The sequence below is a fragment of the Dryas octopetala genome, chromosome 2, assembly GCF_963921425.1.
Source record: "Dryas octopetala chromosome 2, drDryOcto1.1, whole genome shotgun sequence".
Taxonomy (NCBI): domain Eukaryota; kingdom Viridiplantae; phylum Streptophyta; class Magnoliopsida; order Rosales; family Rosaceae; genus Dryas; species Dryas octopetala.
Window position 1 is genome coordinate 1,139,981 of NC_141367.1, and position 18,533 is coordinate 1,158,513.

Sequence of the window (18,533 nt, forward strand, 5' to 3'; positions counted from 1 at the left end):
AACACATGTCCACTTGACACGGGCCCACACACTCATCACCTTTTTTCTACTCGTCGAACGCTCTCCTAACCATTTAGTCTCCAAAAAACATCACGTTTTTCCCCCAAATTCGAATATAAATCTCTCACTTGTGTTCAACGAATGAGAAAGAGATGATGAGTTTGTGGACCCGTGTCAGGGGTTAGGTGAACCTGTATCGCTCATTTGGCGGGAAATGAGCGACACGGGTCCACCTAACCCCTGATACGGGCCCACAAACTTTCTCTCTCTCTATTATTATTAAATTGTGGGCCCGTGTCGCTCATTTGGCGAGAAATGTTTGCTGAGATAGCGCCACGTCGCCAATTAATCCCGGTCAGCAAAAGCCAAGCTGTCATTTAACTGATCTCTCAACGAATCAATGGACAAAAATTCATTTTTCAATTTAGATAATAGATCGGGTGTATATTTGAAATATTTTAAAGTTCATGAACTCCGTTGAAATAGCTTATATAGTTATGTGTCTAAATTGAATTTATGCTTAAATTTTATTTTCTTGATAAATAATTTATTCTTCTTGTTCCTAAAAAAATGCTTAGAATGCTATTGGATTAGAGACAAAGACATTGTTAAAAAGAGGAAATTACAGAAATGGTCTACTTATTATTAGTTAAGCTAGTCTCATTTTGGTCTACAAAATTTTTTAAATTTCATATTGGTACATGAATTGTTTGATGTGTTTCATTTTGGTCCAAAACAGATAATTTTGTCCCTCAAAGTTAAATCATTAATACAAAATTGAGGGGCAAAATTCTCGGTTTGGACTAAAATAAAATACTTCAGACAATTAGTAAACCAAAATGATACTTATAAAAATTTATAGACCAAAACGAGACTTAGTATATAATAAATGGACCATTTATGTAATTACCTTTGGTTGAAAAATTGGCTTTTTCCGAGTGAAATGAAAGTTGAATCCATGACTAGAGATGATGCAATGCACAAGACAGCAACTACGGTCTTGGTTCATTGAAGATGAATGCGGATAAGGAAATGGGCTTTATACATCCTTTTCTCTTTTTATGTAGGTTATTTTATTTTTTCTTCCATTGCATGATTCAATATTGACGGAAGTTATGACCAAGGAATAAAATTTTGTTTTTTAGAGGTATGAAAATTTTAACACGAATTCATCAATTTTTTGGCAAAATTTCAATGAAGTTTCGAGAATGATTTGTACTGATTTCGGGCATACTTTCGAAAAATTTCGAAAAGTTTCGAAAAATTTACTAATTTTCCCAATTCCCATTTTTTTTTTTTTTGCCAAAATTCCCAATTCCCCTTTAAATCCTTTAATTGAGCAAAATTGAATATGGATAGAGTATGATCTGTATGGACAAATTATGTATGGATAGAGTATGGACAAATTAGAATTTAGAGTATGTGCAAATTCTACAAATTATTTAATATGTATGTCTTTGCAAATTATACAATTAGTCTATGTCACCATGAACAATTAAATATCATTTGTTATTAATTATGTATGTCTTTGCAAATTATGCAAATTAGATAATATGCACAAATTATACAAATATACCTTCTTAATATTAATGTAAATATGTAATATAATTTACAAATTATACAATCACTCCATGAACAAATGAACAATTAAACAATTATTCTAGAGAATTATCATTAGATGATTATTTTTCGCAATACACTTACTCTAGACATGAGGATGCTGAAGATAGTGAACATTTTGAACCTCATAGAAGCTCTATGTGGTATTGATTACTTATGTAATTCATGATCCAATATTGTAGTATAACGGTGTTTATCAATAAAATTTATGTAATTATTAATTAGTGAATAATTTTTATTTAACAGTATTTGTCTCCGGCCAGCACGCATTATATTCATCTTATATCACATGAAACCTACTATATAATTTGATTTCTTCAATGTTTTTTTATTAATGTAGTAGATAATATGCTAAATAAACAAATAGTAAAATTTCATTCAAAATTTTCGTATTTTGATTACAATCTTTTCATTTATGTTAATTTTTTCCATCAAAATTTATGCGAAATCTGAAATTTTACTCACTGGTTATGACCAATGGAAATGGATTTGGTCATGTTTGTCGGTGTCATCACTTCCTAAAACCGATATTATAGAATATTCCACTATGGAAAAAATAAATGTAGGCACGTGAATTCCATAAGTCTTTGAAATTCTAAGGATTACTTTGAATTATTTTCTTATTACAGTGAAATTCAAATCTACAACTTATTATCTTATCCACCGTTCTCAATAGACATAAGAGAGCTTGCAATAAGAAATTTATTTTATTAAATAAGTTATTTGAATGTAACCAAAAATAAAAAGTTATTTTGAGGACCCATTCACTACGCAAGGTAATTTAATTGTCTATCTTTTAAATATTATTTAATGATCATCATTTTAAAAATTACATAAATCAAACAGCATTTGATTTTAGGTTCGTTGATTTTAGGTACTAAATTATATTGTTTCTTCAAATTAATTACTAAAATTTTATGCTAATTCAGTTTAGGTACCAGCATTCAGGTTAAACCAAAAACATTATTCTATCTATTCATCAATGGGCCAAAGTTTTTTCCGTTTATCTACAAACTCAACTATGACTATATGACAATCATAACTTTTTAATTGAGTCATAATTATAACTTATTCCATTAGTTGTTTTTTTAATACTATATTATGATTTAAGGCTTATGCTTAAGTTTTATTATCTATGTTGTAGGTCTTCAGCCCTAAACTTTTATAAACTCCATGCAGTCGTAGCTTCATACCAAACCAAAAAAATACAATAAGAAAACGATTGGTAGACTGATTATCACTTTGTAAAATAGCAGATCAATCGGTGATAGAAAAAGAAAATATCTACTTCGAGAGAGAAACTTACCTATCCCTTGTTGCATACAGCATGTGAGACACAAACATGGTCATATGATAGTCACATAACCATATGTGTATCTCATATGTTGTATACAATAAAGGATAAGTAAATTTTAGCCCTACTTCGAACCATATTTTGACTTAAAACAAAACATATCTCACTTGCTTGCTATATTATATAACAAAGGAAAAAACTTACTATTTTGTTGAAAAAGTAGACCCACTGGATATTATATAACAATTGAGGATTATTTCGGTGTGTATTATTTATTTGATCATGTGTATAAATATTCTTCAATAAAAACTAAAAAGTAAACAATTCAATTATTAAACTACAATGAAAATCAACCCAAGATAAATCTCTTAAATAACCTCATTTAGTGGCAAAAAAAAAAAAAACCTCATTTAAAGTATCCTTTAGTGAAAGTTCCTACCATTGTCAATATCACAAAAACTATATACAAGTCTCTCTCTAATTAAGCTAAGTAGACCAATATTTAGATACTCTTTTTGGAAGATATGCAAATTGCAAATCCAACTGCTCTTTCGATTACGTTCCACATTCCTTCTGCTTTTCTGAAGGGACCACATCCATCCACATTTGGCTTTCGAATTATTTATTTGAGGAAAAGTGATCTCCAAGTTTTGATAGATAGGCAAAATATACACGTCTCATACTCAAAAATCAAAATGCCCATGTTTTAGTATCCCCTCATATTTATTAATCACTATTCATGTGAGTGTTGGTTTTCATTTTCTTGTCGTGTGCAAATTGTTGTCCTTGACCTTGTAGTATAACTAAAGAAGGGTCTTTCTTCAACACTCCAATTAAAAATAAAAGAACATAGTTTATTGTTCTACAGGGCTTAACAGTTATTGAAATTAACCAAAATAACGTAAATTTGTTACCTTCAAAAATATGAATAACAATATTTCATAATATAAAGAACAATTTTTGCGTCCATCAAATGCGTATTCGGAGCGAGTGACTGTCAACAATAGGGTGGTTGTCACGTGTGCTCGGCAGTGGGGTGGAGGAAAGGAGGGTGGGGTTGCTGTTTTTGTAAAACACTTCTGATATTAGGTTGTGATCGCATAAGTGGTATATAACTATTATATATACAAGGTGTGCAACCGTAATTACATGAAAATATTAATTACATATTATTACTCTAACCTTTCCACTATTTACATATTAGACACACTAACAGTGTTCTGTGTGTGTGTGTGTGTGCATGTGTATGTGTATTTGTTTTTTTTTTTTTTTTTTTTTTTTTGAATCTGATTATGGGTAAAATTGGAAGTTTAAAGGTATGGAAGCATAATTTAGGGTTTGAATATAAGCATTCATAAACTAAGACCAAATCATTTCGTTAAAAAGAGGTACACACATGCTATGTTTGACATAAATCTCGTTGAAATTGAATGGAGGGTGCACATTGCAAAAAGTTTCAAGTTCGAATTCATATTTTGATGTAGGACAAATTTAGAGTTAATATCATACTTTTTAAGATATTTCATGTTAAATTTATATAAGGGCACTCTAATGCGAATGCCAACTGATCTACGAGACTACGACCACCCTTTAATTGCTTTGCATTTTAGTCAAATAATAAACCGCCCCCCCTCCCAACCTCTATGGCTCTATGAGACTTTTCTCAAAAGTAGAATGCAAATCGAAATTTGGGACCTAATAAAAGTACGTTAAAAGTTTTATAAGGACGACATGTTTTCAATTTTTTTTATACTAATAATGTGCATCACTAGTTAATAGTCATATCCTTTGTAAAAACTCCCATAATAATGAACTTGCAAAATAATTTTTTAAATCACAAAAAATGATTGAATGTCAGTCTAATATCAAGTGACATGTTTATGTAGTAATACTGATGATCAACTTAAATCATAGTATGTGTATAATGGTAATATATACAAAATAATAATAGAGTTGTGCTTGTCTCAAATTCTTTTTACATGTTTTTTTTTAATTATATTAGAAGGAATCAAACCCTAATTTAATCTAATTTTAATCCTAATCCTAATTAGGGTTGAATTTTTTCTCCGAATTACCAAAAAAAACCGATCATGTGCCAACTCTGATACCAACGATTCGGTTGGATTTAACAGAACCATCCCACAGCCACTGGCCCACCACCATCCCCTGTCTCTCTCTTTCTTTCTCTATGATACCAAATGTTATTGACTAAACCCAATCGATTTCGAAGCTATTGGAACCTGACATTTTCGGTGGTGGTGGTGGTGACATTGAATATGGTCATTCTGGCGTGTGGCGGTTCGGAGGTCGATATTGGTGTTTCGGTTCGGTTACCGACACCGACCCACCCCTAATCCTAATCCTTACCCACTTACTTTTACCACTTGAGCTAACCCTAAAGGTTTTTTTATATGCTTTCAAATTATAATAAAGTTGCTTCTTATAAAAAAAAAGCTAATAGGATTAAAAAAATGTTAATGTTCTAGGAAAAAAGATTATTAAGAGTTATAATGATCATTTACAAATACTTTGGGATTGAAAATGAAAATAGGAGAAAACCTTAAAATCACGTTTGACACTGTTTTTAAAATTGGTAAAAGTGATCTCAAATTAGTAAAAATGCTTTTGATTGCGTTTGACAGAAATAAATAAAAGTGCTTCTAGATTATAAAAGCGCTTTTAAATAGTTTTTTGAGAAGCACTTTCAAGTGTTTTTGCATGAAACACTTGAATTTTTTTATAAAAATTTATATGTACTTATGAGTATAAGTGTTTTTGTTGAATATAAACGCTTTTTGTTGAATATAAACGCTTCTAATAATTAGTGCCAAACCGCCTAAATAAGAAAATTAATGGGTTAGAAAGAATCAAAGAAGAATAAAAGAAAAGTAGGAAAATCGGAAACACATAAATGTTGGCTTATGAAATATGAATTATGAATTATGATGATGAGTCACAACTCACAAGTCAAAATTGAGAAAAGCGATACAACTAAATGTCATGCATTTGACTGTACATTAAACCATTGATTCCATCTTCCTTCCTCTGAGTCCTCTGCTCTCACCCATATCTCTCCCTTTCTCTCTGTCGGTCTTAGGGGTGGGCATGGTACGGTATGAGCCCTATACCGATACCATACCGAAATTTTTATTCGGTACGGTATCGGTACGGTATGGACATTTTTAAAACTCGTACCATACCATACCAGTGTTCTATGAAATCGGTATGGTTCGGTATGGTTTCGGTATGTACCAATATTTTAAACTTCTTTTTTTTTTTTTGTCAAAAAACAATATTTAACAACCAAAAAGAAATACTTTTTCACAACAAAAAAGAAATACTTTTTCCCAACCAAAAGATAAAACAAAACTCAACTTGATAGTCCTCAAAGCCAAAATAATTAAGCCTTATGGCTTATTACAAAATACAAACAGTCAAAAACAGTCAAAAACAATAGTATTACTTAAGCCTTATGGCTTATTACAAGCAGTCAACACAAATACATAATAATAGTTAGTACTTAAGCCTTATGGCTTATTACAAACAACCAAGACAAATACACAATAATAGTTATAACAAGCAATAAACACTACTTTAATTATGAGCAATAGTACTTGCAAGTCTATTATAGTCTATAGACTTGCCCAAATAGCCACTAATATGGCAACACTCAATTAAAAAAATATTAAATAATTAAATTAAAAATATATCGGTACGGTACGGTATTTCACGGTATTGAAAGTTTCATACCTATACCATACCGATTTAGACTCGGTACGGTACGGTATCGGTACGGTATATAATCGGTATTGTTTTTCGGTATAACATTAACACGGTACGGTATGGTACGGGTTCAGTTTCGGTATTTCGGTAGTAAATGCCCACCCCTAGTCGGTCTCTCTTTACTTCTGCAGCTACCAATCTCGCAATTTTCCATTTATATTAACATTAAAAACCCTAAAAACCACCAGACTTGCTTCGCCGTCTCCAACTTCTTCACTCTGGTACGATCCACGTTTCCGTTTCTTTGATTACCCACACAAAGTTTTAAATTTGTTAATCTCTATGTACAAATTAAAGAAACCTACCTATTTATGTATATATATATATATATTATTATTATTCAGTTTTTCATTTGTGGTTGTGGAAAGCTCATGCATTTAACCGCCTACTCAATGGGGTTTTCTTAATTTCTGTATTCATTTTATGGGACTCTTAATTGGTAAGTTCGGGTGCGTTTTGGTTTGAACAAAAAGGAATCAAATTCATCGGCTTCAAAATTTTTCAAAACTTTCTCAGCAGCCAAACAGAGTGTTGGCTTTTCTGCTTTATGCACCTTTAATTTCATTTTATTTTTAACTATTTGTTTGATGATGGTATTGTGGTTTCTGTAGATTTAGTTCGATATAGTCTATAATAATCATGGCGAGGAAGATGCTAATTGATGGTGAGCTGAGCAAGCCTAATGAAGAAGAAGCCCACTATGACTTCGACTTGTTCGTTATTGGGGCTGGAAGTGGTGGTGTCCGTGCCTCCAGATTGTCAGCTAATTCTGGAGCTAAGGTAATTAACCAGCTAACCCCACATTAACATTGTTTTGAGCTTTCTTCACTCATTGCTTTCTCTAACGGAAGCATATATATTATGGGTTCATTTCACAGGTTGCGATATGCGAGCTTCCATTTCATCCGATCAGCTCTGAAGTAATTGGAGGAGTGGGTGGAACGTAAGTTCTTTAAAATTCTTAAATTCAATACTCTTTCTGGTGGCCTGTCACCTTGCTGTGACCATATGACTGCCGAAAATTGAAGTTGCCTTTCTTACTGAGAAAGGAAATTGAAGTTGGTTCTGATTTTTGTTTTGCAAATTCGGTTTCTCAGATGTGTAATTCGTGGTTGTGTTCCCAAAAAAATTTTGGTGTATGGAGCAGCTTTTGGTGGTGAAATTGAGGTGAGATATTTTATGAGTATTTTTGTTGAAACTGTTTATTTTGTCTGATATTCTTATTTTCCAGTGGAAAAAGATGTAGGTGAAGTTAGATAGTTGACCATATCAATTCTTGACCTTTAGGATTTGAATGGTTTTGAATTTTGTTATTCCTTGTACTAAAACCAATGTGGGTTTAGATTCTTGAGTTCGACATGTTTCCTATGGATTGACTTTATTCAATCCCATAGGTGTTGTTTATAGAACTTGAAATTTTCTGAGAAGTACAGAATGCCAAAGTCTGAAAGCCATATATTTTACAATTTTGTTCTTCACCTTTTGATTTATGCCTGATTTTCAAAACTTTAAACCTGAATAATTCTTATTCAAACTTTTTGTTTGAAACAAAATTGTGTTTATTTTGGAGGTGATTAGTTGATGTATCATGTAACTATGTGAAGCTTTTTCAGGAAGTGGGCAGACAGTAGTTTTTAAATTTTAACACACTGTTTAGGCATTGGCCTAGGCTCTCCCTCACAAGTGGGGCGCAACACTGTATTATTTGAACTAAATGGAGAGAGCATGTGGTGGAGAAAGGGGACCTTAAATATTGGTCCTCCTGCTCGGGTGTCATTATAAGTTTAATTGGTTTACCATTGATCCTAAAAGCTTCAACTGGGCCAACTGATCCTAAAAGCTTCAACTGGGCCAACTGATCCTAAAAGCTTTAATAAACACAATCACAATATGGTGGCATAGGCAGTTACTTGTGCTGTTCATAGAAACATCAACATTAACAATGAGCATGGTGGTAGTGGTGGCATCAAAAGTTATGAATGTCTGTGATGAAAATAATGGTTATATAAATGTTGTAGAAATTATTTTAATGGCGAAAATGGTCACTCTTAATGTAAATTTGAAGCTCCACAGAGTTTGCATGTCATGAATAGTTTTTTTGTTGGAGAAGAAAGATACTTTTTATTGATCAAAGCTCAAAGCAATACACTCAATGGACAAGATGTCCATTATTTAAGAGAAAAGATCAAAAAGAAAAACATAGAGTTAGGCCTCATAAAGCAAAATCCATCTATCTAAGTGCTGCCCTCCAATCTAGAACTATATCGGATAAATATAAGAACTATATTGCATGTCATGAATAGTTAGTCACTGAACCTTCAATCTAGAAAATAATAGTGTTGTAAAACAGACTTAACATGGTTAATACTGAAAATCTTTGCTATTAGCACTTAAAAAACTGAAATAAAATACCGTAATTTTCAGTAAACTCATCAATATGACTAATTTTAAGGTTAATTATCAATAAAGAAGCGAGGATTTGTGGAAAATGCAAATCCTTGGTTTGAAAAAGTACCTTCAAGTTCCACAACAATTCAGTGTTCTATAAGGTAAACTTGTCATTGAGTGGTGGACGTAGCGATCTGTGACCCATGGAAATGCAAATGAGGGTAGGAGATTTCATGATTCTAGGATGCATCTCACAGTCAGTAAAATTCAACCTTTCCTATAAGGATGGGATGGAGCTCGGTTTTATGCTTGATAGATAGATTACTCTGCTTATTAAGATATTCAAAAATAAATTTTTTTTTAATACTTGATAGTTTGCAATCATTGTTTACTATGTTTATTGGATAGGAAGGTTCCCCCTCCCCCCTTTTCAATATATATTGTTTTAGTTTATGTTAAATGGTCTGATGAATGTACTTTCCCTTTCCCCAAACTCACGTGTCTGATGGGATGTGGTCATATGATGTGATCAAACACTTCAGCTAAAAAACAAAAAACAGATTGATCACTCAATTTAGTCGATGCTCAAATTATTGATCTTCTTCATAATCTAGCACATTGCGAGGTTTTCCGTGTGGAGGTTTTTTAGTTTTTATTTATGTATTTCCAGTGGACAGCTTGTTCACTTCTTTATTTCCGATGTTTATATCTTATTATTATTTCTCATTAAAAGATATGGTCTGATGTGTGTACTGGTTTTGTTATTGTAGGATGCTCGGAATTATGGGTGGGAAGTGAATGAGAGAGTTGATTTCAACTGGAAGAAACTTTTGCATAAGAAGGTTGGAGCATAGCATTTGAGTTGTAAATTTCACTGTACTTTATATTATGTGATTGAAACATCTTTTAGCAGAATAACCTACATGTGGGTTGCCTTGCAAAATTATTGCATAGCTATTGGGAATTTCTTGTTGCTTGGGCTAATTGTTTTCATAATCACAAAACAAGCCTTCAAAAAATGTATGGTTCTGAATAATTTCAACTGCAGTTAAAATGTGTAGGCTACTTGCTTTTATTTTTATTTTAAAGAACAGAGAAAATTAATTGTAGAAAATGGACAGTATAACAGGGGCGAACAAGAAGTCCACCAAATAATACACATTCTTGTGGGTTTTTTCACTTTTAATTTTTTGGAAACTCCTACAATCAAACTTCCATACGAAGTAAATACCTACGTTTGGCTTTAGAAATTTTTATCTGATGAATGTTCTTCTGGAATCCAGAAACACTTTCTCCCCAGTTCATTTAAATTGCCTTTTATTACTTATTAAGTCGTGATAATAACTTGAAAATAATATTTGTTTTGCCCTTTTTCTTAAACAGACGGAGGAGATAATTCGATTAAATGGAATCTACAAACGCTTATTGTCGAATGCTGGGGTTAAATTGTTTGAAGGAGAGGGTAAGATAGTTGGTCCAAATGAAGTTGAGGTGACACAGCTAGATGGCACTAAATTGAGCTATTCAGCGAAGCATATATTGATTGCAACTGGCAGTAGGGCTCAAAAACCTGGTATTCCTGGTCAGGTAGTTATTCTGCACTTGGGAATTTGAATTGATATACTAAATATTGTGTGTACCTTAGGATTTTTTTTGGCCTGATTGTGCTTTATGACATTATGCAGTTACGAAAGGAAAATTTATTGAACATCAAAGTGATATTTTTTTCTTTGTTTTATGTTTCATTACAAAGAAAGCAAAACAATTTGAAACACTCAAAAGAACATTCTTTATAATAAAAACACAGCCAAACAGGCCCTTTGTAATCCCAATTGGATTAGTAGAGTTGATGTTGATAGTAGTCGACTGTCCTTCATTTGCAATTACACCGGAAGTACTCTCTAAATTTGATAAAGTACTTGAACATGGTCAGAGCATTCAAATATGATTTCTAAGATGTGCTGTTATTGTTGTTAGACACATATTCTCCTCTTTCTAATTTATTTTGACTGACTTTTCCAGGAATTGGCTATAACATCTGATGAAGCATTGAGTTTGGAGGAGTTACCTAGACGTGCTGTGGTGCTTGGGGGCGGGTTTGTCTTAATCTCTTCATTTGTGTTGTTTGTTTGATTTTATCTGCTTAGCATGTTTGTGATCTTGTTCCATTATCCTCTCTTGATATTAGGTATATTGCGGTTGAGTTTGCTTCAATATGGCGTGGGATGGGTGCTTCCGTGGATCTATTAATCAGAAAGGAACTTCCATTGAGGTTGCTACTTCGGATTATTGTTTGCTCTTTCTATTTGTGAACTGTTAGGCTCTTTGATTTTGACGGTGGAGTTACTGAAATTTTATATGTGTATTATTTAATGTTTGTTACAAGTGTGAGGCCCCAAGGCATTTTATTGGGAGCTGAGTTTCATATTTAACTTTCCTGGCTTTTTGGACATTTTCTTATTGCACAGCAAGACATTTTTGTCATGCTCAAACTTTTATTAAATCAAATGTTGGAATGATTCTGAAGTTGAAGGAAATAGACGTTGAAAACTGTAACTTCCTTGCTAAAAAGTTTACGTCTTTTTGGACCATTAAACATGGTGAATTCCTAGTGGATGGACCATTGTTATGAATAAAGAGATTGTATGCCCATGGGGAAAGAGAAGAAAACTGAAAAGACAGGAAATGAGGGGCTGAAATTGGCTGAAGTTGGACAATGCAGGTCTATAATGTTGAACTGTTGTGTGGTATAAAATGTTAAACTAACATGAGTTACAGAAACTTAACGCTTTTTTATTTTAATTTTTTTTTCTGCTCTCTATGGAAAAGATAAAATTGCACTTTTCCTGCTTGTTTATGCTGCCTGCAAAGCTTCCTGTTCAAAAGAGAGTAAATTTAGTTTTTGATGATGCTCCACTTACCTTGCATTTGATAGTTGGAAGTTTTTGCTGTTTTATGTTTGAGAAGTGAATTGCATTCTGAGTATATGTTTCCTATTCCATGTTAAAAATTATTGTGAAAGACACAGTAGCAGTTCTGATTCAATTAGATATGGCATTATTCTACTACAGAGGTTTTGATGATGAAATGAGGGCAGTGGTTGCACGGAATCTTGAAGGAAGGGGCATTAATTTACACCCAAGGACAAGTTTGACTGAGGTATTCTGACTCAATAGGAAATAGTGTAGACTTACTTTTGTTGCTGTCATTAATCATTTCTTGCTTTTTTAGTCTTTACTTCTGTTTGATCTTTGTACTAATAAATATTTCTGTATATTCAGTTGATAAAAACAGAGGATGGCATAAAAGTTATCACAGATCATGGTGAAGAGCTGATAGCAGATGTTGTACTGTTTGCTACTGGTATGTTGGTAACTACAGACCTGTTTAGTTGGATTTCTGATAATGGAGCTAGAAGTTAGGCTACTTGTTAACTTACAGGCTTGTATCAAGGTTATGTTTGTTGGATGGAGTTTTTATTGTTTGCAATTCATTTTACTTTTAATTATATTATACCTAGAGGCTTAAAACAGTGGGCTGACATGAGCATGACATGGGTCCAACATGAATTGGTGGGGGAGGGGGGTTGTTCCGTGGCACGGGCTTGGCCCGTTTAAGGCACGCGTACGATACAAGAACCATGGGGTCAAGATGCGGACCCATGGCAGTAAAACTCTGCTTTTGGGATTTGATCATATTATGAGAACTTATTTGATTGCACATTTGATATCTGCTTTTGTTTGTCTTTAGCGCATAGTATCAGTAAAGCTTTGTCTAATGAGATTCTGTCAGGTTAATGTAGTTATCACATGAGCCTATGTCAGAGGTTAATCTGGATAATAATATCTATGTGAGGTTGCATGTAAGTCATGAATATGATTTAGTCTAAACATATAATTTCACTTGCATGTTATTTTTTTATATTTTAGTTAGGTATTTGAAATGATTATACCTTATTGCATATCTTGCATTTAAATGGTTATATTAATTCTGACAGTTGCACTACTTTGTGGTATTCTTATATCCAATTATCCATATATCTAGACATCTTGGGATTTCATGAAATTCATACATATAATAATCGGTTCACTAGTAGTATAAACTTTTTTTTTGTTTCTCATAACATAGAGCTTGGAGGTGAACATTGTCATGATATCTTCTCTTTATGATTTTTACCTTGGTCTATTTTATAAATGATAGGTCGGGCTCCCAATACAAAGAGGTTGAATTTGGAAGCTGTAGGTGTAAAACTGGATGCAACAGGAGCTGTGAAGGTTACTAGCTTTGTCTTTTGCATCTCCTGCTTATTGTCATTTGTTTCTACTTTTGAATTGGATTTGGCTGTGTAGATTTTAGTATTAGTTCTGCAGTGGTTTTTTTTCTTTTCTAGACATTTGAAGTTATTGTGAACTTGATTCACCACTAATCCAGGTGTTAATATCTTTTATGTCGTTAATTTGTATTTGTAAATGTGAGTTTTCTTAAATATTTTAGTCCCCCCACCCCTTGCTTTGTGAGAAGGCAAGTGGGCTGTGTTTCTGGTTCCCGTAATTTTAGAACCCTAATAGCTCTGCTTTGGTTCTGTTGTCCATCTTCCTTTCTGTTGTAAAAATCCTTGTAACTATCAAAGCTCAGTGGTAATGCATATATCTTCTAATATGCAGGTAGGGGTTTAAATCATAACTTTTTATTCTCAAGTTCCATCCCAATCAATTTTAGGCGTGTGTCTGTGATTGTGTAACACGAATGAGTTATTGGCTTTTGAGAGATATGCATGAGATACAAGTTGGGGTTTGTAAATTACATTATGCCGCCAATGACATACTTTTTAAAAAGGGTTGTGTAAAGGACCAGTTGGGGGCAGTCTTCTATTAGTGGAGTTTATAGTTTCCTCTTTTATGTATTGAAGACCCAGTTTTTTCTTCAACCATAAAATACATATAGAGTTGACTTTGTTGATAATAGTAATGTATCTTACCTTGTTTTTCCTTTTCTCTTTTCTCTTTACCATTCTCATAAATAGTTTGTATGTAATGTGGCCATAAACAATAACATATAGGTCTTGGCTTTCTTTTCTCTTCCAGGTTGATGAGTATTCACGTACCAGCATACCTAGCATATGGGCTGTTGGTGATGTTACAAACCGAGCAAACCTTACCCCTGTGGCTTTAATGGAGGGAACATGCTTTGCTGTATGTATTTTTCTTTTACTTTTTCCATTAATTTTTTGTGGATTGTGTAAATTTTTTCCCTTGGTTCTTTGCTTTTTCAAAAAGCAGTGGATTTCATGCTGTTCTTCATTTATTTTATATTTCCTACAGAAAACTGTTTTTGGTGGGGAACCTAGCAAACCAGATTACAGACATATACCCTGTGCAGTTTTTTGGTAACAGTTTCTCCTTTTAAAAAATGGTGCCTTTTTGTTCTGTTGTATTTAATGTTCACTCCTTTATATGGTGGAGCTGGTTACAACAAATACACTTAATGATCTCATGCAATCTGTAGAATAATTTAACTCATAGGTGATCCTTGCCAGAAATCTGTTATGTTTCTTGAGAATGCATTAGAACTGGCATGTTAAGGTAGATCAATTTGGTGTTCGATATTTTGTTCTTTCTCCAGGATGCAGTAGCACACATGGATCAATATAATTGGTCATTCTCTTTTTCTGAAGGAAGGCAAGATTTGAAGATGCATTAGGATTTTAATCTTGTATTTTGTTTGGACATATTTAACTCAAATGAAAATCTAAAACATACTTGTGGATCCGAATGTGAATGCTGGAAAATTCAGAACTTAAAGAAATTATGTTAGGTGAAAAGAGGATGAGTTGAACATTTTTTTTTTTTTTTGGTTTCATTAAGAAGTGGAAATCTTCTACTAAATGTGGGGAATGCCTAGAAGTTGGATTGTATTTTGAATTACTTGTTTGTTATTTGAAAAAAAGTACTTTATTCTCTTTGAAGCGTTGGATTTATTGTATTAGATAAATGTTTGAGCATTTCTTGAGAAGTGCAAACATTAGACTGGTTGTTTGTTTTGGTTTTTGAATTTGAAATCTGCCATATTGACAATGATTAAGTAGTGGTCTGTGTAACATTTGCCTTTGGTCATGTTAGACATTTCATGTCCACCCATTTTATATTGGCTTTTCAGTAGCTGTATGGATATTTCATTTTGTGTTTAAGGCAATCTTATGATAATCACACATTTCTGATTTCTTTCTTAATGAATTTGTGCTTCTGATTTGTAGCATACCACCTCTTTCTGTCGTGGGCCTTAATGAAGAAGAGGCAATAGAACAAGCCAATGGTGATGTATTGGTTTTCACATCAACCTTCAATCCAATGAAGAACACTGTATCTGGGTATGTACTGCTTAAGAGGTCTTACTTTAAATAAGGTCATGGTCTAGCAAAGATATGCTATCTTTGGACTTACTGCATGTCTCCATACAGATGCTGACTCCAGAATTACAATTGGTGCTTTATTTGGTTTGAATTGAGTCCCCATGATCAAGTTTGAGTTCAGATACTTTTTGTGCTTGCCACAAATAAGATTATTAACATGAGGGGTCAATTATCATTTGAACAATATATATATAGGCGAAAATTCTAACTTCAATGAATGAGCAAAATCTTGAACCTCTAATTATCAGTTAAACTGAACTCAAACTTCTAGTTACTCTTTATGAACAAAATCTGGAATCCATTTGCTTGGTGTTTTAAGCATTAACTTTATTGTATTTGTTTTCCAGACGACAAGAAAAGTCAGTTATGAAGCTTGTTGTTGATGCTGAGACGGATAAGGTGCTTGGAGCATCCATGTGCGGGCCAGATGCACCTGAGATTCTGCAGGTATATGTTGTTTCACTTGTACAACTCTGCAATAAATCAGTCAGAAATTCTGTGTTGTGCTTGCAATTGTTGTAATTTGATCTCTAAAAGAACTTATCAAGTGAACATAATTGGCCTTGCTTTAATAAAGTGCATTAATTCCTTCTTTAAAGATAATCTAGAAAATTTTTGTCTGTATCTCTCACTTTGTGGCTTTGTTGTGTGCAATCTTGACATCAGAATGCTGAATACACATTTTTTGATTTCCTGAATTTTCACTGCCCCATTGCATGAATTTCCTAAGAGAGCTGAATGTTCAAAATACTGGTTCTTACTTCGTAGTGGCTTCGTCTGTTGCTCACTTGAAGCTGAACCTACTAAGTTGATATGACAATATGAAAGGGGTGGTTTGTCTATCCTTAATTCCTGGTTCTAACCAGTCCAATTTATACTCAGCAATAAAATGAATTTTGCTTGTCTGTTTTTTTTTTTTTGTGTGCGCGCGTGTGTTTCTAATTTTTTCTTTGTTGGTGTTGCAATGCCATCATCATTTCCTTGCTATGAAAGATTTCTAATAATTTGCACAATTCTTGATCAGTAATTGACTCTATATGTTGCTTGAATAAGGGGGATAATTTAATGTATAATCTTTTGATATTTTCATTTGTATGTTTAGTTTGCATTGGACTGCCCTAAGGTCTTTTGATTTTAGAATCATATGAGTTATCAGTTCCTGCAAAATAAAGCTTAATTTTCACCATGTCGCTGAGAGATTGTGTTGCTTGAGCTTATACAGCTAAATGCTTTGTATAGTACTCTCCATTTCCTTTTAATTTCACCATCTTTTTGTTGTTCAGAGAATCACATTATCTTTGGTGTCTTATACAGGGAATTGCTATTGCACTGAAGTGCGGAGCAACCAAGGCACAATTCGACAGTACAGTAAGTTGTACCTCTATTTTAGAGCTTGGTGATGATTCATTTTCTGAGTTATACTTTCAAATCTCACCCACTTTGATTGGGTTTGATTTATGTTGGGATCACTGACCCTACTTGGACTTCTGGTGATGGCTATACAGTAGCGAATATAGTGTTTGCCCCTTTAATGTCTTGTTCTTGGCTAACAAAACAGTGTGTTGCACTAATGCACATAAAATAGTGACCCATAGATTTTTCACCATACGAGGATAAATGCATTTGCTGTATAAGGATAACGATAAACATGGGTTGGGAGGGAGAGGAGGCATTGGTACATTACCTAACCCCCCTGACATGGTTCAGGGTCTGTCCGAAAAAAGAAAAAAAGAAAAAGACATGGTTCAGGGGATAGAAGAGAAATGGGGGAGGGAGGGGAGAGATGGACAGATGGTAACCATCCTTTCTGTTAGGTTCCGGATGTTGGAAGAGAATGTAAATGGTCACCTTACTTTGAGAATTTATTTCCGCGCATGTTTTTACCTTGTGGCTACACTTATACTGAAAAAGCTTTTTTATTCCTTGTGCAGGTAGGGATACACCCTTCTGCTGCAGAGGAATTTGTGACAATGCGTTCGGTGACAAGGCGTATTGCTGCAGGTAGCAAACCAAAGACAAATCTATAAGGATGCATACATTAGGATGAAAAATGAAAAGTACACAAGGTCTGGAGGAGACAGTCCTGTACTCCCAAGCCTACATAGTTGTTTCACATTCACCAACGGAAACATAGATATTGGGAAATTGAAATTGGTTGAATTTTGTCAAAAATAAAGCTTCTTCACATATCTAAATTGGGCAGTATATGTTCGGATGATAGATGAAGATGCAATTACCATAGCAGTTGATCTTTCCATTTCTATTCCCTGATGTGATACAAATTCATTTAAGGCCACTGGTTTGGCCCAAATTCGATTACATGATATGATATCTATTAATATAGTGTTAATGTGCTTTATATCCTCTTCTGCTGCTATCTATGAAATTAAGGACACTGTAGATAAATGGATGCATTTATGTTCAAGTCATTCTTTGCACGAGTAATTTACTTCCTCCTTTTTGACTAGAAATGTGAACCTTGAAAGCAATGATGTTTGATGACAATAATCCTTTAAATATACGTGGAATGGTTGAGATGCAAAAATATAACTTTTTTTTTTTTTTTTTTTTTAAGTTCACATAGTCAATTTGTTTTGGATTATGTCCTAGTTGAGATATGGTCAAGATGGGGGTAACTCAATCTTGACTCATATCGACTCGATCTTTTTAAACAAAAAAGCATGTTTGTTTTCATTTTGGATTGATTATAGCAATAGTTCTCCAACTATTATTTTTGAGGGCTGCTATTTGCATTCTTAAATTTCTTTTTGCACACCTTTTCTGAAAAAAAAAAAAGGACCATTTGGCCTTTCCCTCACCCACACACCCCCATCCCTCACCTGCAAATTTGGCTCTCCCCTCACCTGCAAATTTCTTTTTTTTTTTCTTCTTCACCGTCGAAGCCTACCCCTCACCCTTTCTCTTCTTCTTCTTCCCCCCACCCCAACCACCTCCCCCCGAGCCCTCCCCTCCTCTCCGACTCCTCCTCCCGAGCCCTCCCCAATCCCTCCTCCCCCTTCCTCCCCGCATGCACCACCT

General features: G+C 33.6%; 1 protein-coding gene across 1 annotated transcript; it reads left to right on the forward strand.

Moving 5' to 3' along the window:
* The first annotated feature begins 6,804 nt into the window (after window positions 1–6,804).
* LOC147292363 (glutathione-disulfide reductase) lies at window positions 6,805–17,853 on the forward strand. The gene is made up of 17 exons (XM_086230506.1): window positions 6,805–6,918; window positions 7,309–7,477; window positions 7,576–7,640; window positions 7,795–7,864; window positions 9,856–9,927; window positions 10,469–10,672; window positions 11,108–11,181; window positions 11,274–11,357; window positions 12,157–12,244; window positions 12,367–12,448; window positions 13,286–13,359; window positions 14,170–14,277; window positions 14,407–14,471; window positions 15,339–15,452; window positions 15,842–15,941; window positions 16,809–16,862; window positions 17,426–17,853. Exons 2-17 carry the CDS (start codon window positions 7,337–7,339, stop codon window positions 17,519–17,521), a joined length of 1,491 nt encoding a protein of 496 aa, XP_086086632.1. The 5' UTR covers window positions 6,805–6,918; window positions 7,309–7,336; the 3' UTR covers window positions 17,522–17,853.
* Window positions 17,854–18,533: the final 680 nt, after the last annotated feature.